This window comes from Oncorhynchus mykiss, chromosome 11 (genome assembly GCF_013265735.2).
Source record: "Oncorhynchus mykiss isolate Arlee chromosome 11, USDA_OmykA_1.1, whole genome shotgun sequence".
Taxonomy (NCBI): domain Eukaryota; kingdom Metazoa; phylum Chordata; class Actinopteri; order Salmoniformes; family Salmonidae; genus Oncorhynchus; species Oncorhynchus mykiss.
In genome coordinates, this window is record NC_048575.1 from 23,343,070 (window position 1) to 23,366,996 (window position 23,927).

Genomic DNA, 23,927 nt, shown 5'->3' on the forward strand with positions numbered 1-23,927 from the left:
ATATCTTATATGTACCTTCTATAAGCCATCAGTCGGCCTACCTGATGCTTCAGTGCAATTTCCCAGAGATTAGGAGCAATAAAGCTGTGCTGCATGAACTGCCTCCTCGTCACCTCTCATTTTAAATCAAGCTGTCTTAAGCCAGAGGAGGCGCTTTGGCGATATTGGAAAAGGCCTCCTCTGAGGATTATCTAAATATCTCCGGATAGTTCAGGATGTCCCTCTTGAGCTCCTGGCACACTTCAGGAAACTGGGTGGTAAATATTGTCTAATAAGGCCTTGATAATCGTTGCGTAATGAAAACGCCCACATCTATCGATGTCTTACATCGAAATGCCACTGACTGGTGGTAAGATCTGAGATGGCTGGAGAATAAAGAAGAGAAAGGGGTAGAGTGGACAGAACTGTTAAGGATTATTGCTGTTCCAATCCTGTGGGTGTCCCTGGTTCCCTCCTAGCTTAGCAGTGACCTTTTTACCCTGAGATTTTAATTAGAGAGCTGGCTAAGAAAGTCACCTATGGATTTCCAACAAAGCACTGTAATAGTGTGTGTGAAACAATGGGATCTAGAGTTCTAGAACAATGTGAGGATAAGGTTTACAGTACTTTGTGAATGAGTCAGAATGTCAAACTTACTGTATGCTTTTGTTGCAGGTCCCAGTGTTTCACCTAATAAACACAATAACTGAGTAAGCGCTCTATCATGTAGTTTCAACCGGAAAAGGCTATATGCAAAAATAAGATTAGGCTACATTCATGAGTCTGACGTAGTATGCCACCCATAGTATGTCATAAACAACTAGGCATATACAACATATGTTGACAACTTGAACATTTTCTGTCATTGTGTAAAAGATAGTCTTAAGTTCTCTGTCAAAATGAGACGGGGTCTATTTGTGCGGTCATCACCTTGTACTTTACTGTTCTTATGCCACTGCTTACTAGCTGGTCTGGGATCAGCTTCCCCAATCCTAACCTTAACATTTTAGCTGAGAAAATGACAAAACTGATCCAAGATCAGCATCTAAGGGCAACTTCTCCATGCGGACATGAGCGTTCATTCCTGTTCCTGTTGTTGTGGCTTTTGCCCTCTGACCTCTGACATCCTGACCTTCCTGTGATGGGACTGGAGGAGTCTAGTGATCTAGGTTTTGTGTGGGGGAGCCTGCTGGGTAAAAACCCTGAAGAAGCCAGACATCAGAGGCAGGAGAGACTTGATGGGGAGATTGAAGAGGTACAGCGGACTGTAGGGCATGCCAACATGCCCTACAGGCTTAACTTGGCTTTATGTGGAGCTTTAAGCTTTCCCTTTGCTGAATGGATATGGTTGAGATGTTCGCTATTTCAAAATGAGCAAAAATATGACACTAGAAAGTCAAATAAGCTAATTATTAACACAATTTAATGATTAACACACCTTAAAATGCTATCAACTATCGACTTGTCCATTCAAGCAAGCAGTGGTTGAGCAAGTCACCTTTTTCTAACAGCTTGTTTGTGCTGTACATAGTTCCCTGGACAGTAGTTCTAGGTTATCCTGACCCTAACCTCTAACACTTTGGCTGGGTTTGTTGGATGCTGTTTTTGGCCTAACTCATAGATAGTGCATTTAACACTGACTGGCTGTGGTTTGAAGCAGGATGCCATATTTCCATTTCCCAGCACAACAGGTCTGGAGAGAGGATGTATCGTGCTCTTCTCAAAGCCTTGCCAAGGTGCATGAAACGGGGAAACGGCTGGACATAGATTACAATTTTATTTGACCCAGTAGATGGCAGTGATGCTTCAGTCAATTGTTCACTTTCCACCCAACTTTTAATGATTTGAGAAGGGGAATCTGTTGGGTTGTAAATATGGAAAAGGTTAACGTGACCGTGTGTGTGACCGTGTGTGTGTGTGTGACCGTGTGTGTGTGTGTGTGACCGTGTGTGTGTGTGACCGTGTGTGTGTGCGACCGACCATGTGCGCGCGAGCGACCCTTTTTTGTGTGTCCCTGTTCCTAATGATGTGTCCACATTGCCACCTGGGAGATGAATGCTGGTCCAGACAGACTGAGACCGGGGTTAAAGGCTTAGCCGCTATCTCCCCAACCTCTCTCGTTACACCTGACAAGCTCTCCTAATCAACACACACACACCCTGTCAAGTCTTGCATCGATCCCCTCTTAACAGGACCAGAGCAGGAGTGCCAACGCCGCACAACCCTTATCAGCTCCACCTGTCAATATCCACCTAGTCTCAAATGGAGCCATGCATATCTGAGCACTGCTAATTTGACACTGAGGTCTCCCTCAGGACCCTGTGTCTTCTCCCTGTGTATCTGATTGAATAATTAATCATTTCCTCTGTGTGTGTTTTCTGATAGACAGTCGTATGTTTCAGGGCTACGGACTGAGACTGTTGTACTCTAGAGGAAGTGCTTGTTTAGAGGAGAGACTGAGGCATTGGGCTTGTTAGGTAGGGCCATGAGATGGCTGATGAATCAATAACACTGCAGTAAACAGGACCATTGAGAGAAATGGCTCTCCAGAGGGGTGTATGTATCACCATGTAGCAGGAGCAGCAAAGTTGGCCATCTAACTTTGATAAACACAGCATTATCAGCTAACGTGGATAAACATTGATGTATAGTCTACCTTTTGATATGTTTTAATTGTCAACTGTCCAAACTGGATTAGCTAACTTTGATAAACATTCACAAGTTTTGATCATTAGGCTATATCACACGTGTGTGCACACAACCATAGGATATGCCAAATAATAAACCACTAGCTTAAAGGTTTTTGTTTTTTATGTCAATGAAATGACAAATGTATAATTGGAAAGCCTGATTTGGGAGCTATCCAAGGAGGAAATAATCTCAATTAGCCTTGCCTATGAATCAGATTATAACGATGTTACATTTACTACTGCTGCCTCTGCGTGGTGAGACTATTTAATGCTTCCATCAGACCAGAAGCTATTCATCAGCAGTATTCAGGGGCAAGGTGGCTGTGTCTGAATACCCATGCTAGCGTACTACGTACTTAAACTGCATACTACACTGAAAAATATAAACGCAACATGGATCAATTTCAAAGACTTTACTGAGTAACAGTTCATGTAAGGAAATCAGTTAATTGAAGTAAATTCATTAGGCCCTAATCTATGGATTTCACATGACTGGGAATACAGATATGAATCCCTTGGTCACAGATACCTTAAAGGTAGGGCCGTGGATCAGAAAACCAGTCAGTATCTGGTGTGACCCACCATTTGCCTCATGCAGCGCGACACATCTCCTTCGCATAGAGTTGATCAGGTGTTTTAGTTTTTTTCCTCTGGCCTGTGGCGTGTTGTCCCACTCCTCTTCAGTGGCTGTGCAAAGTTGCTGGATATTGGTGGGAACTGGAACATGCTGTAATACACGTCGATCCAGAGCATCCCAAACGTGCACCTGTGTAATGATCAAGCTGTTTATTCAGCTCCTTGATATTCCACACCTATCACACCTATCAGGATTATCTGGCAAAGGAGAAAGGTTCATTAACGGGGATGTAAAGAAATTTGTGCACAACATTTGAGAACAATAACCTTTTTGTTATTTTAAACTATACTGTTCAAAAATATAAACATAACATTTAAAGTGATGGTCCCATGTTTCATGAGCTGAAATAAAAACTCATACATTTTCCATACGCACAAAAGGCTTATTTCTCTCATTTGTTGCACAAATTTGTAGTGATCATTTCTCCTTTGCCAAGATAATCCATCCACCTGACAGGTGTGGCATATCAAGAAGTGGGATTGTCTCAATGGGGGTGTTGAGTACTTCTGTCGGTAATAAAGCCATTTTGTGGGGGGAAACTTATTCTGATTGGCCTGGCTTCCTCGAGGGTGGGCCTATACCCTCCAAGGCCCACCCATGGCTGCACCCCTGCCCATTCATGTGAAATCCAAAGTTTGGTGCCTAATGAATTTATTTCAATTGACTGATGTCCTTATGAACTGTTACTCAGTAAAAATCTTTGACATTGTTGCGTTTTTTATTTTTGTTCAGTATATTTTGGACGCAAGTATGGGTATATGGACATGGCCACTGTCTTAAATAAAACTGTCCCTGTCACGTGAGGTCTTTGGGTGAAGGTCTTGCTTTAAGTGTTCTGTATGTCCAGGTTGTTGATGTGAAGGGATATTGCACTGTAATATGTAATGTTGGGAGGAGGAGGATGATGATGATGATGATGATGATTTTGTGTGTGTGTGTTAGCTGAAGGAGGAGATTGATAAACTGGAGGACCGTGTGGAATGGGCCAACAATGCTCTGAAGGGGGACTGGGGCCGATGGCAGAGGAGCATGAGAGGAGACCTTAAATCAGCCTTCCTCTCCACCGCAGAGAAGAACGTAGACTACTACGAGAAGGTGAGATACAAGATACTCTGACTGGTTAGCTGGAGGGAGGGAAAGTTGGATTGAGACACTTGATATGGGAGAAAGAGTTGGATAGATGAGTCGAATAAGAAAGAGAGGCAGGGTTGGCGGTGTGACTGGTATAAGCAGAGTGGGAGGTGGAGGCGATGGAAGAGAATAAGAAAAAGGTAAATTAGAGAAATAGAAAAGCACTTGGAGAGAATGTGAGAAAGACTAAATCAATTGTGTGTCAGGGAGAGAACTCCGCTGACTGATTCATTTTGGGGAAGTGAGAGACAAATCTACACAACTAAAGTTGTTAGTGGTAATTTACAATGTATCTTTTATAGATATTTTTGGGATGGATTTTAACTGTAAATCATTCAATGCAATTTCAGCAGAAATATGGTTCTCTGTGCTGTGCAGTCACTGTCTGGACAACTGCCAGTAGAGGGCGGTAGTACTTCATTTTTATTCACACACAAATTACTGTCAGTTTATAGAGGTTGTCAATGCAGATAATTCCAGAATAAATTGATGCTTCATTTTATGGATATTGTAAATAGTACGTGGACATCAGTTGCGGTCAGTGACGTTTAAAATGAGGGAGGACGATCATTTTATTTAATGAGCATGGCCTTATTTCTATTAAAGCATATTGGATGACTGATATTCATATTTCATTCATCCAGCTCTGTAACATTGATAGGTTTAAGCTACTACGTGATACTCAGATTTTTCTTATACCCATCATGAGGTTGCTCCAACCTACCCTATGAGTGAAAGTTTACGATGTAGGTGCACAGGTCGAGAGAAATTTGAGTAATCAAGGTGACGTATTCAATACCACCTTGCACAATCTTGCCTACATCTGGCTGATCTAAGGTGTAATCATACAGTTGCAAACAAGGACAAATTCAGTTATGTTTATCCCTGTTTCGTTCCATTTGCTTCCGTTTAAAAAAAAAAATGTTTTTCAACAGAATCGACAGAATGGATACACCCCTGATCACACACCAAAAAAACAGGTCACTTTCATAGCAGCCACATACAAACAGCATGATCCCTTTGATCGTTGGATAATTCCTTCTCGCATCTATGCGCTCTCCTCTCACCGTTTCCCTTCTGTTGTGGACTTCAGTGCACATTACAACCGCTGTCTGTGACAAGGCGAAAAAACCTTTCCAAACATATCATCACCGCTAACCACTACACACAGCATACATCGTTTTCACCATATTAGCTAACATCAAGTCAACAGTTGTAGTAGCTAACGCGTTAGTAAACCCGCTACAATCATGCAGTACAGTTGACAAGCAGTTTAACAGTTACGCAATGGCAGGCCCCGGTGGCAATACATTTATAAAACCAGAAGCTTACCTTGGCATGGAAGAGCTCTAGTGTTGGATAGCCATTACCAGCTGGCTAACATAACATCCCTCTCTGTTTGAGCCAGGTGTTTGAGTAGGGTAAACTAGCTAGCTCTCTTGCATCTCCTTAATTTTTCGGGAATGAACTTATTCAACTATTGTCTTTCTCTTTGAGTCAACTACTCACCACATGTTATACACTGCAGTGCTAACTAGCTGTAGCGTATCCTTTCAGTACTAGATTAATTCACTGATCCTTTGATTGGGTGGACAACATGTCAGTTCATGCTGCAAGAGCTTCCTCCGGAAGTTGTCATAATTACTGTGTAAGTCTATGGAAACGGGTGAGAACCACGAGCCCACTAGGTTTTGTATTGAAGTCTATGTACCCAGAGGAGGATGGAAATTAGCTGTCATCCAGCTACACCATGGTGCTACCGTACAGAGTGCTGTTGTCATTGCAACAGTGTGGTTTAATCAATTGTTTGTTGATGTGAATATATTTAGTGTCGTTTTATTTGAAAAGTATCACTTTTCTTTTAATGTTCCACTATAAAAAATGTTTTATGAAATTCACTGGGGAGGATGGTCCTCCTCTGAGGAGCCTCCACTGGTGGACTTCGGGTAGTTCAAATCTTGGGTTGCCGACTATCTGAAACAAAGCTGAATGTCAATGATGGTAAGGTTTAGGAATGTTTATTTGATCTAGCTAAAATCTGAATTGCTGTAAAAAGTCCAAATAAAATATTTATTTTGAGGAAAATAAAGAGTGATTGATGAAGAGTTGATTGAAGCAGTTCGGGAGTGGAGGGAGGGACGTCAATATTATCAGTGGAGGGAGCGTCACGGTAGCAGGCAGGGGATTCAGATCAGTCAGACACGGACAAGTCCAGGAGCCTCAGCTACTAATCTCGCAGTCACCGACGTAATGCCTTTCCATGCATAGCCACTTGGCTCAGCTGATATGTAGCTTATCCTCCAATACCGCCGATGGGTATTCAGTACGGAGTAGCTGCCGTTTCACCACGACGAGACATCCTCTCATCTCCTCAACCTGGAGCCGTTTTCATGGCAATGTCCCAAACAGTACCATTAACAAACTGGTTTCACTATCAAGATGATCGGATTGTAATCTAAATGTGGCGTTAAACGGTGGATGAGGGGGGGGGGGGGGGAAGTACAATCCTAAAAAAAACTAAATGTTCAACATTTACACGAATGATCAGCTTCTGGCTGTCGTTACGGCACCATTGTGATTTTTTTTAAAAGAGGCGTGACGCAAGTAAAATGTAACTATCCTTTTTTTAAATCCCATTTTATATATGCATTTAATAAAGCAGAATGTACACATGGTACATATGCAACAGAATGGAAGCAAAAAATAATGTTCTGTCATTTGAAGGGTAATTTTAAATATATCATTGTTACATGCATACAATGTGACATAGCTAGTTAGACCACAGTTGGAGCCTATTCAACCACCACTCCACTCCCCTGGTCCTGATGACCAGTGGACAAACTCCACATAGCCCTGGCCTCTTTAAAGAAATCAAATGGAAACAAAAACAGCTTAAACCTCTCATGGATAACCAATTCAACTCCATAAGATAGGAGCTTACAGTAGCTATTATAATTACTGTGTGAATACTTTCTCACAGAGTTATTTTGACTACATTGACTAACTATCTCTTTCATGGGTCTGATGCTGCCTGTGAGATCTCAACACACTTGTCATTCATGTTATTTTTGTTCCCCTTCCATCCAATTTGCAGTTCTAAATGGTGTGTTGTCAACCCACCCAGGTTCCCTTGTTTTAATGATACAAATCCAGACCTTCTTAATTCCGTCGTGGATGAATATCCGTCTTCTCCGCTGTTTATGATTACGAAGTTAGCACCCATTGCTATGTATTCCGCTTGACCAACCCCACCTGTGTTCTTCTTGGAGGACACATAACAGCTGGTGCTAATCTTCCACCATCTGTCCAGACAGGGATTCTCGCAGAACCTAAGCCTGATCTGTAGCTGGTCCCTCTCCGTAGTCGTGGCATTTAGACTATTCCTGGACTGATCTTTCTCGGTGGTTGTCATTTTAAAACTATTCTGTAGCTGGTCTTTGTCTTTAGTCAGGTTGTTGTAACTGGTCTGTAGCTGGTCTCTCTGTAGAGTAATGACCAATGATGCCATAGTAGACACAGGCCTGTGATCCCAACCAGCAGAAGAACACACAGCAGCATCTCCAAAGGGTCTCTTCCACCACTGAAATTGTTCTGAATGTTGAGCAATAACTCATTTTCTTGGAATGGGCATGAAGGCTCATACATTGTCATACATTTGTCCATCAATGTCTGTATTCTTTATTGCAGTAGGTTCATAGTCTTTTCAATGATTCCCTCTGACATCTTTACAAACTTGTGCTCAACTACAGAAACTTGTACTGTTACTTCAGCTCTACTGTAGGTCTGTACATGCATGTCATCGCCCTGCCATGCTTCTGTGACTTTTTGAAAGTGACACTGTTTTAACTGTCAACCACAGGACTGCAAATGGGCTGCAAATGAACCTTTTTTTATTGAATAAATAAATACAGTATATATTTTGAATCACAACAAAGATGATGAAACAACTCATTTCTTCAATACCATCTCAGCATAATGCCCGATAAATCCCAAAAGAATGGTATATTTCTTTATTTACTCATCAGCAGAGCAGGGAAAAATACTCGTCACCACCCCTAGCGCTCTGAATTTGAGTGGTTACATTTCTCCAGACCATCCCTCCAGCTTTTTACTGAAAAAGCAGCAGGGAAAACACTTGTGTTTGTTTAAACTTCTGATTGCAGCTTTAAGCATTGATGTGATATTTTAGCAGATAGAACCAAATGGAACCCTGTGAATTTGTACATGCTTCATATTGAAGTTTAGAAGCTAAGGTTACTGGGAGTTGTGTGGTGGCTAGAGTCCTAATGGTTCGACACCCTCAGTCTTCAAACAGGAGTCGCATTTCAACCTCCCCTTTCTGACATGCTGCTGATGGCCATATAGGGGTATAACTCTTCGAAAAGTTATGTACAAGTGTGTGGTAATGTACAATACCAGTCAAAAGTTTGGACAACCTACACATTTAAGGGTTTTTATTTTATTTTTTACATTGTAGAATAATAGTGAAGACATCAACACTATGAAATAACTAATGGATTCATGTAGTAATCGAAAAATATTTTAGATTTTTCAAAGTAGCCTTGCCTTGATGACAGCTTGGCACACTCTTGAATTAGGTGTCCAAATGTTTGACTGGTACTGTATGTCTGCATTTTTCTCAGGGGTTCTTCACACCATGTGAAACCATCTGACAACTTTGATTAAAGGGGAACTTAAGGGGATTTTTTTGTTGTAAATGCTGGCAGGACATGCTTTAGATGGATACAGACACTTTTTAGGTGAAATGGTTTGGTATCGAAAGAAGTACCGCAGCAGCCCATGTTACAATGTTTGATGCTCATATTATGTTAACTATGTAGCACTATGTAGCCTACAATTTAACCTTAAATACATTACAATTATGCACTGTTGTCTGACACCAGCTATAAACGGAGAACTTTACTCCAATTGAACAAGCCGACAACTCCCCTTAGTGTATTGGAGATGACATTCTTAGGCCGGTTCCTCTACGATCATCTAAAGGCCGTGTTTTTTTTTTATTTTGGGGTAAAATGGCTATACATAACAGGCAAAAAAACAAACATTTTGCTGCACGTTTTGTACCATGACTGAGCTATCCATTTTAATAAAAGAAAAGGAAGGTTTTGTGGAAGACCTTGTGTTTAAGTATGTCTGGTTATTTTCAATGTTTTTTTTGGGGGGTGGGGTTCTTCACCTCCCTGGGGGCTTCTGAAAATCAGAACGTGACACACTCCTCATACTGTTTGAGTCGCCCCAAGGCTGGCCTCAACAAACACAACCCACTTAAACAGAGAGAGAGGGAAGCAGGGGAGAGGGCAGAGCGATTCGGAGAAAGTGAGCAAGGGACAGGTGGAGGACATAATTGTGTTCTGTCTTAATCAGGCCTGTGAGGTCAGCCCTCAGTGTACAGTCAGACGATCCGTTCCAGGTAATTCTGATCGGTAGAGAACACATGTTCTAATACACCTCAATCCCATGAAAGAGGAAATTATGGGGGAGGAGTGTACTGTATCATGTGATTCACAATGTAGCATCATTTATGAAGGACAATTCTACAAGTGTTTTTTTTGTTGTTGACACCACAATTTGGTGAAACGAATACAGCCATTACCTTGCTCTCTAACCAAGGTGCATATATTGAGGCGAAACTGAATTGAAGAGGAGACGACCGTCATATAAATTATCTACAGATGACATGTATTTACCGTCTACTGAACATCTACACACCATCTACTTGGGACTATTCCGATGGTCTTTGAGATGACGATTTGAAAGTAGTTTTTTATTGGCGGCGCATCAGTTTGCTGGAGGCTGGTGTTGTATTTCGTTTTGTGTACTTATAGGAATATAAGGCAGCATGCTAATTGATCTAGATCCTCTAGACTGAATATGAACATGGCTTCAAGTAACTCCTCCATTAACACCAGGGGCTAAACTTTTGTTTTAGGAGTGGGGTTATTAAAAAAAAATATCTAATAATTATCCAGTTGGATAAACACTCCAAACAGCCTACCCGGCCGCTCGGAGATGTCCGTTGCCTTGTTTTGTATCACATTCCAATTATAAAACTGGGGGGGGGGGGACAAAAATGCAATTTCAAAATGTGTAGGGTACATGTCCCCAGTGAAAGTTGCACCCCTGATTATTACCCTGCAAAATAGGAGTCTTGTCTAGGCAAGATCCATATCCGATAAGCCCATCGCTCATGTTTTCTTGTATGGCCTGAGGGTAGCAGCATTTGTTTAATGCAATATAGTGTGGGAAAAACCTCTTCCGTTGTGGAATACTTTGAGATAGTCCTCAGCTGCAGTGGGTTTGTTGTGTAGCAGAAACAGAGGTAATTTGTCTTGATTGGTTCTTGCTGGCGAATTGGTGCACTAAGTAAAGAGACTCTGCATCCCAAATTGCCCTCTATTATACTTATCGTACACTACTTTTGACGAGGATCAATAGGACTCTGATTAAAAGTAATGCCAGTTGGGACACGTCCTTTGTCAGGGATTGAAGTGGTGGGACTTTGAATAAATTGGAAACGGCATATCCCGAGGCTGCATTCGTTGTAGCTGGGGATTTTAACAAAGGAAATGTAAGGAGAATTCTCCCGAAATTCCACCAACACATCTCTTGCCCAACTCATGGGAGAAATACCTTGGGCCGTTGTTATTCTCCATTCTGAGACCGATACAAAGTGGACTGGTTGATTGAAGTAGGGTAATGAGTTCCAAAAACGAGTTGCAGTTTTTGAATGGTGGTGTCCATCTATTTGTTTTTCTGAATGTATGAATTACATGTTATTTCCGTGTCAAAGTGCCAATTAACAAACATTACAGTAATTCTGTGATAATTTAGTGATTTATTATTCCGGTGTTCTGTGCATTGCACACTGCATAAATCAATGCATAATAGTAAATGAGGTTATCCAAGCAATAATTATAACCCTAGAGCAGTAAAAATACATAGATAAATACAACAACAAGTCTGACACAAAGAGATGGTTCAGGTGTGAGACAAGCCTACACACAATCTATAAACTGCATATGTGCTATTTGCATATTTTTATAATTTAATTAGCCTCCCATTTTCTTTTATTCTAGGCTTTATCGTAAAATTCCGCAAATGGAAATACACAATGGATAAATGATTTCAGTTTCTCCTCATGGCTCAGCCACATAATGCCAGGGTATATCTGTTGAGCTTTCTGGAATAAGAGCTAGCGTATATCGTGGTAGAAAAGGCAATGGAGGATAACATTTATTTCATTTTCTATTTCTTCGAGGTCACAATAGTTACATAGTCTTTACCATTATACCAACCTGTTTTGGAGTCGGGCCTAAACTCCCAACATCCGTGCCTGACCTCAGGAATGCTCTTGTAGCTGAATGGAAACAAGTCCCCGCAGCAATGTTCCAACTAGAGGTCGACCGATTTAATCGGCATGGCCGATTTTAATTAGGGCCGATTTTTGAAGTTTTCATAGCAATTAGTAATCAGCCTTTTTGGACTATGATTATGGCGGATTACATTGCAATCCATGAGGAAACTGCATGGCAGGCTGTGACCACCTGTTACGTGAGTGCAGTGTCAAAAGGACCTTGTGGCTGCAATGAGTCATGGTAAGTTGCTAGCTAGCATTAAACTTATCTTGTAAAAAACGCAATCAATCTTCACATAATCACTAGTTAACTACACACATGGTTGATGATATTACTACGTTAACTAGCTTGTCCTGCGTAGCATATAATCAATGCAGTGCCTGTTGATCTATCGAATCACAGCCTACTTCAACCATGCCAAACGGGTGACGAGTTAACAAAAGCGCTTTCGCGAAAAAAGCGCATTCGTTGCACAAATGTACCTAACCATAAACGTCAATGTCTTTCTTAAAATCAATACACAAGTATATATTTTTTAAACCTGCATATTTTGTTAAATAAAGGCATGTTAGCAGGCAATGTTAACTAGGGAAATTGTCACTTCCTTTGCGTTCAGTGCAAGTAGAGTCAGGGTATATGCAGCAGTTTGGGCCGCCTGGCTCGTTGCAAACTGTTTCTTCCTAACAAAGACCGTAATTCATTTGCCAGAATTTTACACAATTAGGACTTGACATTGAAGGTTGTGCAATGTAACACAGCAATATTTAGACTTGGGTTGCCACCCGTTCGACAGAATACGGAATGGTTCCGTATTTAACTGAAAGAATGAACGTTTTGTTTTTCAGAAATTATAGTTTCCGGATTTGACCATATTAATGACCGAAGGCTTGTTTTTCTGTGTGTTTATCATAATTAAGTCTGATTTGACAGAGCAGTCTGACTGAGCGGTGGTAGGCAGCTGCAGGCTCGTAAGCATTCATTCAAACAGCACTTTACTGCGTTTGCAAACAGCTCTTAGCAAAGCTTGAAGCAGAGCACTGTTTAAGCCTATCAACTCCCGAGATTAGGCTGGCAATACTAAAGTGCCTATAAGAACATCCAATAGTCAAAGGTATATGAAATACAAATGGTATAGAGAGAAATAGTCTACATGGCATAATTCCTATAATAACTAGAATCTAAAACTTAACTGGGAATATTGAAGAACTGGGAATATTGAAGAACTGGGAATATTGAACCACCAGCTTTCATATGTTCTCATGTTCTGAGCATGGCACTCCAACACTGTTTTTGGCATTATGTTTCATTATTTGAGGCTAAATGTATTTTATTGATGTATTATATTGTTAAAATAAGTGTTCATTCAGTATTGTTGTAATTTACATTATTACAAATATATATAAAAATTGGACTTTATTTTTTAAATATTTTTATCAGATTTTTTTTGGACCACCAATAATCAGTATCGGTGTTGGAAAATCCTAATCGGTCGACCTCTAGTTCTAACATCTAGTGGAACACCTTCCCAGGTGAGCATTTGCCCACTGAAGTCTGTTACGATTCCGAACTTCAGTCAGGTCAAGACCCTGGTGAGGATAACAAGCACGCATCCCGCAGATGAAGAAGCAGGATGTGTGAGGCCAGTGGCTGTACTGCCAAAAACTCTAAAATGACATTGGACGCGGTTTATGGTAGAGAAGTTAACTGTCAATTATCTGGCAACAGCTCTGGTGGACATTCCTGCAGTCGGCATACCAATTTAGAGTGGCCTTTTATTGTTCCAAGCACAAGGTGCACCTGTTTAATGATCAAGCTGTTTAATGAGCTTCTTGATATGCCACACCTTTCAGGTGGCTAGATTATCTTGGGAAAGAAGAACTGCTCTCTAATGGGTATAAACAAATGAGAGAAATAAGCTTTTTGTGTATGGATTTTATATTTGGGGTCTCTGTGTGTGTGCAGTTGAAGTCGGAAGTTTACATACACCTTAGCCAAATGCATTTAAACTTTTTTTCTCTCTATGGTCTTGGCTGATTTGTTGATTATAATTTTTTTCCCCATGATGTCAAACAAAAAGGCACTGGGTTTGAAGGTAGGCCTTGAAATACATCCACAAGTAAACCTCCAATTGACTCAAATGATGTCAATTAGCCTATCAGAAGCTTCTAAAGCCATGCCATAATTTTCTGGATTTTTTTCCAATCTGTTTAAAGGCACCTTCAATTTAGTGTATGTAAACTTCTGACCCACTGGAATTGTGATACAGTGAAACAATCTGTCTGTAAACAATTGTTGGAAAAATGACTGGTGTCATGCACAAAGTAGATGTCCTAACAGATTTTCAAAAACTATAGTAAGAAATTTGTGGAGTGGTTGAAAAACACATTTTAATAACTCTGACCTTTTTAGTGTAAACTTCCGAGTTCAACTGTGTGTGTGTATATGTGTGTAATATATATATATATATATGCGCACACACACTACATGGCCAAAAGAATGTGGAGACATGCTCGTCGACCATCTCATTCCAAAATCATGGGCATTAATATCGAGTTGGTCCCCCCTTTCCTGCTATGACAGCCTCCACTCCCCTGGGAAGGCTTTCCACTAGATGTTGGAGAGTTGCTTCGGGGACTTGCTTCCATTCAGCCACACAAGCATTAACTTGTCACTAAGCTCAGGGTCTTGGGTCAGAACCCCAGGTGGTGAGGGTAGGCAACAACACCTCTGCCAAGCTGATCCTCAAAACGGTGTTCCCCCTCCTGTACTCCCTGTTCATTCATGACTGCGCGGCTGCTAATTGTGCCTCTTCAACCTCAGGCAGCTGAAGAAATTCGGTAAGACCCTCAAACTTCTACACATACACCAGAACATTGTCAGACTGCATCACTGGCTGGTATGGAAACTGCACCTCCCTCAACCGCATGGCTCTCCAGAGAGTGGTGCGGTCAGCCCAACGTATCATCTGGGGCCCGCTGCTTGCCCTCCAGGACATTTACAGTGCTCTGTGTCAAAAGAAGGCCAAAAAGACCATTAAGGACCCCTCAGTCAGCCGAGCTATGGACTGTTTACTTAGCTACCGTCTAGCAGACTGAGTCCGTACAGGTGCATCAGTGCCAAGACCGAGACTAAGAAACCGCTTCTATTACCAGGCCATCAGACTGTTGAACAGCAATCACTAGCAGTCTACCAGGTGACGCACACTCACACAAAACACACGTACACACCCACATCGTTGCTATGGCACCGATAGACAGTAACATCAGCTAAATATATGTATGTGACCAATGCAATTAAATGTAATTTAACAGTCACATACACACACTCACAAATACTGTATTCCTGATGTGGCTCATTGTAATATTTCTACTACTGTACTTTGTATTTAGTTACACTGTTTCTACACACCACATTTATCTACTTGATTCTTGACATAGCTCACTAATATATCTACTGCTGTACGGATCATTCTTAGTATGTCTTGTGGAAATAATTTAACTTTCAGAAAGTATTCCCACCCCTTGACTTTTTCTTACTGCCTGAATTGCAAATGGATTAAGTTGAGTTTTTTGTCAATGGCTTGCATTCAATAGCCCATAATGTCAAAATGTCCAAATGTGCTTAATGAGTCGCATCAGTTGCATGGACTCACTCTGTGTGCAATAACTGTGTTTAACAGGGATTTTCAAAGCAGTATCCGCATCCCATCGGATGTAGTGATCACAATATAGTAGCCATATCTAGGAAAACCAAAGTTCCAAAGGCTGGGCATAAGAGGTCATACAATAAGTTTTGTAGTGATTCCTATGTTATTGATGTAAAAAATATCTGTTGGTCCGTGGTGTGCAAATGAGGAGCAAACAGACACTGCACTTGACACTTTTTATGAAATTGCTTTTTCCAGTTGCTAATAAGCATGCAGCCATTAAGAAAATTATTATAACTGTTAAATCCCAGTGATGATGATTGATGAGGAATTGAAAAAGTGTGTGGTTGAGAGGGATGAGACAAAAAGAATGGCAAATAAGTCTGGCTGCACAGCTGATTGGCAAACTTATTGCAAATTGAGAAATCATGTGACTAAACTGAATAAAAATAAGCAGAAACTACACTATGAAACTAAGATAAATATAGAATGATAGTAAAAAGCTTTGGAGCACCTTAAATTAAATTCTGGGAAATAAGGTAAACTCGGCTACATCATTCATTGAAACAGATGGCTCATTCATCACAAAACCAACTGATATTGCCACCTACTTTAATTATTTTTTTCATTGGCAAGATTAGCAAATTTAGGCATAACATGCCAGCAACAAATGCTGACACTACACATCCAAGTATATCTGACCAAATGATGAAAGACGAGCGTTGTCATTTTAAATTCCGAAAACTTAGTGTGGAAGAGGTGAACAAAAATATTGTCTATCAACAATGACAAGCCACCAGGGTCTGACAACTTGGATGGAAAATTACTGAGGATAATAGCGGAAGATATTGCCACTCCTATTTGCCACCTCTTCAATTTAAGCCTACTAGAAAGTGTGTGCACTCAGGCTTGGAGGGAAGCAAGTCATTCCACTACCTAAGAATAGTAAAGCCCCCTATACTGGCTCAAATAGCTGACCAATCAGCCTGTTACCAACCCTTAGTAAACTTTTGGAAAAAATTGTTTGACCAGATACAATGCTTTTTACAGTAAACAAATTGACGACAAACTTTCAGCATGCTTGTAGAGAAGGACATTCAACAAGCACAGCACTTACACAAATGACTGATTGGCTGAGAAATTGATGATATAAAGATTGGGGGGGGGGGCTGTTTTGTTAGACTTCAGTGCGGCCTTTGACTTTATTGATCATTGTCTGCTGCTGGCAAAACCTATGTGTTATGGCTTTACAGCCCCTGCCATATTGTGCATAAAGAGTTACCTGTCTAACAGAACACAGAGGGTGTTCTTTAATGGAAGCCTCTCCAACGTAATCCAGGTAGAAATAGGAATTCCACAAGACAGCTGTCTAGGCCCATTACCTTTTCCATCTTTACTGACGCCATGGGCTTTGAGGAAAACCAGAGTGTCTATGTGTGCGGATGACTCCACACATGTCAACTACTACAGTGACTGAAATGACTGCAAAAGTTAACAGTTGCAGTTTTAGATTGGGTGGCAAGGAATAAGGTAGTCCTAAATATTTCTAAAAGTACTGTATTTGGGACAAATCATTCACTAAACCCGAAATCTGAACTAAATCTTATAATAAATAATGTGGAAATTGTGCAAGTTCAGGTGACTAAACTGCTTGAGGTTATGCTGTATTGTAAACTGTCATGGTCAAAACTTATTCATACAACAGTAGCTAAGATGGGGAGAAGTATGTCCATGATAAGGTGCTGCTCTACCTTCTTCACAGCACTGTCAACAAGGCAGGTCCTACAGGCCCTAGTTTGGTTTCACCAAGACTATTGTTCAGTCATGTGGTCAAATGCCACAAAAAAGGCTTTAGGAAAATGTTTAATTGGGGAGCACAGGTATCCCTTGGATGTACACAGAGAGCTAATAATATGCATGTCAATCTCTCCTGGCTCAAAGTGGAGGAGAGATTGACTTCATCTTTGCTTGTATTTGTGAGAGGTATTGACATGTTGAATGCACCGAGCTGTCTGAACTACTGGCACACAGCTTGGACACCCATGCATACCCCACAAGAGGTCTCTTCACAGTCCAGAACAGATTATGGAAGGCACACAATACTAAATAGAGCCATGACTTAATGGAACTCTATTCCACAGCAAGTAACTCATGCAAACAGTAAAATTAGATATTAAAAAACAGAAAAAAAACAAAATGGAACAGTGGGGACTGTGAAGCAACACAAACATAGGCACAGACAAATGCATACACACATATGATAGCATACACACGTATACATGGATTTTGTACTGTGAATATGTGGTAGTTTTGGAGTAGGGGCCTGAAGGCACACAGTCTGAATGTATTGTAATGTTTTTAAAATTGTAGAAACTGCCTTAATTTTGCTGGACCCAGGAAGAGTATGGGGATCCATAAGAAATACAAACAAGGCACTAAAGTAAAACTGCAAAACATGTAACAAAGAAATGAACTTGGATGTCCTGAATACAAAGTGATATGTTTGAGGGCAAATCTAACACAACACATTACTGTGTACCACTCTTCATATTTTCAAGCATGGTGGTGGCTGCCTTATGTTATGGGTATGCTTGTCATCGGCTAGGACTAGGGAGTTGTTTGGGGATAAAAAGAAACAGAATAGAGCTAAGTACAGGCAATATCCGAGAGGAAAACCTGGTTGTTTGCTTTCTAACAGACACTGGGAGATATACACCTTTTCAGCAGGTCAATAACCTAAAACACAAGGCCAAATATACATGATGCTTACCAAGAGGACATTGAATGTTCCTGAGTGGCCTAGTTAGTTGACTTAAATCTGCTTGAGAATCTATGGCAAGACTTGAAATTGTCCGTCCAGTAATAACCAACAACCAAATTGACAGAGCTTGAATAGTTTTTAGAAGAATAATGTGCATATATTGTACAATCTAGGTGTGCAAAGCTCTTAAAGACTTACCCAGAAAGATTCACAGTTGTAATCACTGCCGAAGGTGATTCTAAAATATATTGACTCAAGGGTGTGAATACTTATGTAAATTAGGCTTCTGTATTTAATTTTCAATACATTTGTAGACACATTTTCTCTGTCATTATGGGGTGTTGTGTGTAGATCAATTACATTTTGAGTTTAGGCAAAAACATAAAATGTGGAAATTCAAGGGGTATGAATACTTTCCAAAGGCACTATGTATAAGTTGCATTTTGATTACTGTTAGTGCCATTTGGGATGAGTCCAATTTAACTACCCAACTTTCTTCATTTCAAATGTTTTTTGTACTTGTTTTTACTTGTTAATTATTTGTGTACTTGTTTGACTTTTTACTGCATACTTAGGAGCTAGGAACATAAGCATTTTGCTGCACCCGCTGTAACATCTGCTAAACTGTGTGCGCGACCAATAAACTTTTGAGTTGATTTTATTCAGGTGTTGAAGGAGGCTGGATGATGAGTGTGCCGTGGGCTTTGTGAATGATTCATGTAAGACCTTTAATAAGAGAAGAGTCTAGGAGGTCCGCACTCGACACTGAGAATCCAGGATGAGAGGTATGGGGGGTGGCTGCAGTAAGCCTGGGAGGGAATGCTCTGTGCCCCTCATCTACCTCGCACCACCACCCTACTGCATTCTTCACCCTGTGGTACCGCCAATGCAATAACCGGGCCTTAAAGGAGAAGAGGAGAGCAGGGATGGATGTGTGACACAGAGAGGGGTAGATAATGGGAGGAGTTAGATGAAGGAGGGGATGTAAGGTGAATGGAAGTTGTGGAGGGGGGGAGAGACTGGGGAAAGGGCTGTACTCGGAGGACTCAGTGAGGTGTTTGCTCTTCCTGAGATGGAATATTAACATCAATTATGGGCTTGGATAAATCTCAGGGTGCATGCTTGTCTGAATCATCAGTTTGCCTGGGGGTTATAGACCCATTTTCCATACTTTATTCCATACCTGTCACATTCAATCTTCTCATGACTGTAACCATACTGAGATACCCAGGGCTAGGTCACACAGAGGTCATAGTTCAGTTCTCTAACAATTACTGTACTGTAATATAGACCTATTATTACTAGAATGTGAAAAGCCCCTCAGACCAGAGATTATATTTCTGTGACTGTAACCACTGTGTACCTTTTTTAAATTTCCAAACCAATGCCCTCTCAAATTGTTTGTAAACAGGATTTATTATTTCCTGCAGATATCGTGTCTGCATAAACGCTGACGGAGAGGAATATAGGGATATTTTAGATATCTATCTATTCTAATCTTAATGGTCCTTTGTTGGTGTACTATGAATTCTATTTGCATTAGATTTAGAATCTGCCTGTTCATCACTGTACCCACTCTGCATACAGCACAGCAACTGTGCGTCGTTCTGTCAGGTTGCAACATCAAAGGAACGCCATGGTTACCCCATAGCAACTACGGTTTCTTCAATGATATTGTTTCTTCAACTGGACATGGTTTTACTTACAAGGTGTTCTAGATTTGGAACAATTATCTACCTTGTTCTTATCACCTCTACCATGGCATTGACAGTCAGTTCAACTCTTCTGAGTATCTGAATATTGATGTGAAGGAAGTCTGTGCTGAGCTCAAGTCCATAACTTTCTTCTGGACTAGTGCAGCCGCTCTTGTGCATAAAGATGTGTGTGTGTGACTACGATGTGTGTGTGTGTGTGCATGTTTGCTTGTGCATGCATTCTTGCATCCACTGGTGTTCATATGTAATGCTGCCTGATTTTATTTCCGTTTACCTGTCTTCCGGCTAAACCACTGGAGCCTAGAGGGAGAAAAGGAGGATAGCTAATGATGTTAACGAGGCTAGCGGTCTCTTCCCCCCCCTTAACAATCTCCTTAATTAGCGCGCTAGTCACACTGCTACACAGGACCCATTACCTCAGCTGGAGCTGTCACAGGCTGTGTCAGGACCAGCACTCATGGAGCTCCTCTACCAGATAAACACACACACACAGGCACTCCCCTCTCGGCGGCAGAGTGTGTATTGACATTTGCCTCCTTGGTAATGCACAGATAGCCACCCCTGATTGGATGGCGACTTATCACCCCTGTGGAGCTCTGCGTCAGTGCACACGTCAGTCCAGACATGCTGAGACCAAGGACAGATTATACCCTTCAATTTTGGGTCCAATTATTCACTTGGTTATAGTTTGGGTACCTGTACATGTTGGTCATGTCATACTGACGATGCACCGGGCATTATGTGTGAAGGCAGAAGTTATTGAACGAGACACCATAATGAACATCAGTCGTGCACCGGAGGATCACCTGGCGATTCAACATGATGGCCGATGTTCTGTGGTCAGAGGCGATGGGATGACCAACCGCTCATTATGGTGTCTTGTCCTTTACAGTGCTCAGGAGTGAGGTTCCTCTCTCTGCCTCCCATTGTGCTGCCATAGGCTTTTTAGTGTTGCTTCAATCAGACCGTCATCCTCACAGCTCCACTGCAAGGTATGAACTTAAAGGGCTTTGGATCTCCGGGAAGAATGCTGCGTTGGCGGCAGGGTTGTACTTCTCTCCCAGTCGGGTCTTTAAATGGATTTAGCTGTCGCCTGATTTCCCCTGAATGTTTTATTCAACAGTCTGTTGTCTTATCTGTATTTGAGGGCTTAAACACTCCGTCTGGAAGAAAGGATAAGTTGCACTAACTATGTATCGCTTTCCTCAACCACAATAATCCTTAAACACAGTCCTATCTTGATAAGTACTAGTCAAACCTGTTTATTTATCCCACAACATATGGTATCATTAAGTATAAACGTTCAAGTTTGAATAAACTTAACTCCAAGGAGTTAGCTGTGGAAGTAAACATTTTTTTTACTTTTCTGTCAGCCAATGTTTCACCTCTTTCCTCTGTGTCTTGGGCTTTCCTGTGATCAGCTCTGTGCATCTGCTCCCATTTAGTATTCTAGCCAGCTGCTGAGTCACAGAGAAATCTGCTATTCACCATTTTTCCCCCTCTGCTCGTGTGCTCTGTGTAGCTCACAGCAGCTCTGTCCCTGTGCTCTGTGAAGCTTGTGGCCCTTGGTCTAGTCTATGGTAACTCTTTCCGCCCCCTCGCTATTCGCCCCTCTGTACTTAACACAGCTCTGCTCTCTGTCCCTATCCTTGTATAACCCATGGTCCCTAGGGTACAGCAACTCTGTCCCGGTTCTCTAGTTAGCGCTGTCCCTGTATAACCTATTGTGTAAACCAGTTTTGTCCATACTCTGTTTAGCCCTATGCTCTGTCCCTGTTGTGTAAAGCAGCTATGTCCAAACTCTGGTTAGCTCTGCCTTCTCTGGGCCCCGTCAGTGAGGCTGATGGGTAAAGGTCAGACTGAGTCTGTGTCCCGTGGTGAAGGTGTCATCATGATTAAGCAGTAGTGACATGGCAGTCAGCTGGCTACCCACGAGAGCCTCCTGCCACTGTCATGTTGGTTAAGTTTGGAAGAGGAGAGAAGGATGTGGAGTGGAGTGAAGGGTTGGGTGGGTGTGGAAGATTGGGGTGAGAGGAGGCAGGGTGAGAGGAGAACGGGATGTTTAAATGGGGGGAGGATGGAGACGGAGGAAATAGGGCTGTTTGGGTGGGTGCTTGGCTCTGTTTGGGTCAGAACATTAATCACAAGCTTGTCAAGTGACAAATAGATGAGACAGAAGTCCAGGGAGCAGCCGGAGCCTGTGAACGAAATTGGCTGCTGAATTGAGGCATGCCATGTGTGTCTGACTTACGGTGGCCATTAAACAGACAGCTATTACTTTGGAAGTTTAGATGACAGAGTGGAAGGTTTTATTGATGTGTGGAAACATACTGACTGGCTCGAAAGTTCACAGACCTGCCGTTTCAACTGAGTGATTGTGTGTGTGTGAGACTTACCGGTCTGTCATAACCTGATGATGTGGGTGTTCTCTCCTCCAGTGTCTGGCAGTGTGGGAGACCTTCCTTCTCTCCCAGAGAACAGAACCCAGCGAGGAGACTGACAGAGACAACACCCCCTAACCTCCACGATACACTTCTTCTCTATTACGCAACCCTCTGCCTACTACCCCCTACCCAGGGGGCACAGCCAAAGACATCTTCCAGCACAACCCGGAGGATTCCTGGAATTTAACCCTGATCATTCCAATGAAGCTTCACTTTAAAGTCACTTTAGCACAGACTGTGATAAATCTGAGAGATCTTTAAATATGCATGATCAGCCAGCCGCTGCCTTAGGGCTTCTGTATGTACAGCCCTGGATCTGAGGGTAGATATACTGAGTACACTGATGGATCCCCCATGATTTTCACAGCAATACAATGACGTACTTTACTTGTTTACCTGTTTTACAATGACTCACTATGGTATTTTGATAACAGAAAATAAACTAAAGAGTGCCACTTTTTTTTATTTTATACTATACACATTTTTCTATTTGTAAAGCTTTAAATTGGGTTTTTAAGATGTTGGCATAATAAATGGATTGCTAAATTGCATTTTCTCAGTACATGGTGTTTTATGGAGCCTAAGCTATTGACTTGTAGTTAGTCTTAGCAGCGAGCAGCAGCAGCCTCTAGAACTTCTCTTTGGATGGCAATGTTCTTTTCATGTAGGTGCTTTTCAAGATATTACGATCTGCGAAGCTTATGACGAACACTACCGTCTGAAAAGGAAACCATCCTAAACTCTTCAGAAAAATGCAATCTTTTCCATTGATCATGAAATATAATCCATTTTCACACCAGTGTCTCGTTACATCAAACCAGAATCACTCTACTATAAATGGCATGGTGCAACTTGTAATTGAAAATAGTTATATTTGTGGCATACATTTTGTTTTGCTTTGTCAGCTGATGGGGATTTTCACGTGTGTGAGAGAACGGACAGTTGAGTAGAGATGCATGTTCCCTGCTTAACTAGGTTACCCACTCTAAAGGCCTAATCACATTCAACATTAAAGAACCCTCAAAATAACAGTCCCCGGAAATTAGGCCCTTTATCTGCACTTTATTGAATATAGAACGAGCAACGAGAGGAAAGGAAAGCACATGCTTGTTAAACCAAGAGCTAAAACCAGAGGTACTTCCCAAATGGCACCCTATTCCCTATATCGTGCACTACTTCTGACAGTGCTCTGGTCAAAAGTCATGAACTATAAAGGGAATATGGTGCCGTTTGGGACACATCAGAACTGGCATCAATACAGTGTTCCAAAGCATCCCATTAGAATCTAATATTAGATTGTGTGTGTTAATCAAGTTTAAACTATGGACCATGTTTGGTGGTTTCTCATGGACTCCTTTACCTCCACAGTTCCAACTGATTCCTTTTGATCCAGCTGTTCTGAATAACTAATAGTATACCCCTGAGGTGAGGACACATCATTTACCACCTCAACGGACAACCTGCACCTGAACTGGCTATTCTGTATTTCATGCAAAACTTTTCACCAGGACCCATAGGGCTCTGATCAAAAGCATTGTGCTCCATAGG

General features: G+C 41.5%; 1 protein-coding gene across 3 annotated transcripts in view; it reads left to right on the forward strand.

Annotated features, from left to right (window-relative positions):
- The window catches only part of snx7 (sorting nexin 7), a 36,250-nt gene extending 13,320 nt beyond the window's left edge, over positions 1-22,930 (forward strand). For 2 of the 3 annotated variants that reach the window (XM_036935203.1, XM_036935205.1), the window contains exons 8-10: positions 1,133-1,234; positions 4,249-4,401; positions 22,374-22,930. In XM_036935203.1, coding sequence (XP_036791098.1) covers positions 1,133-1,234; positions 4,249-4,401; positions 22,374-22,454 — 336 coding nt within the window. In that variant the 3' untranslated portion in view covers positions 22,455-22,930. The remainder of the gene's footprint in view (positions 1-1,132; positions 1,235-4,248; positions 4,402-22,373) is intronic. The other variant, XM_036935204.1, reaches the window with a different exon arrangement.
- Positions 22,931-23,927: the final 997 nt, after the last annotated feature.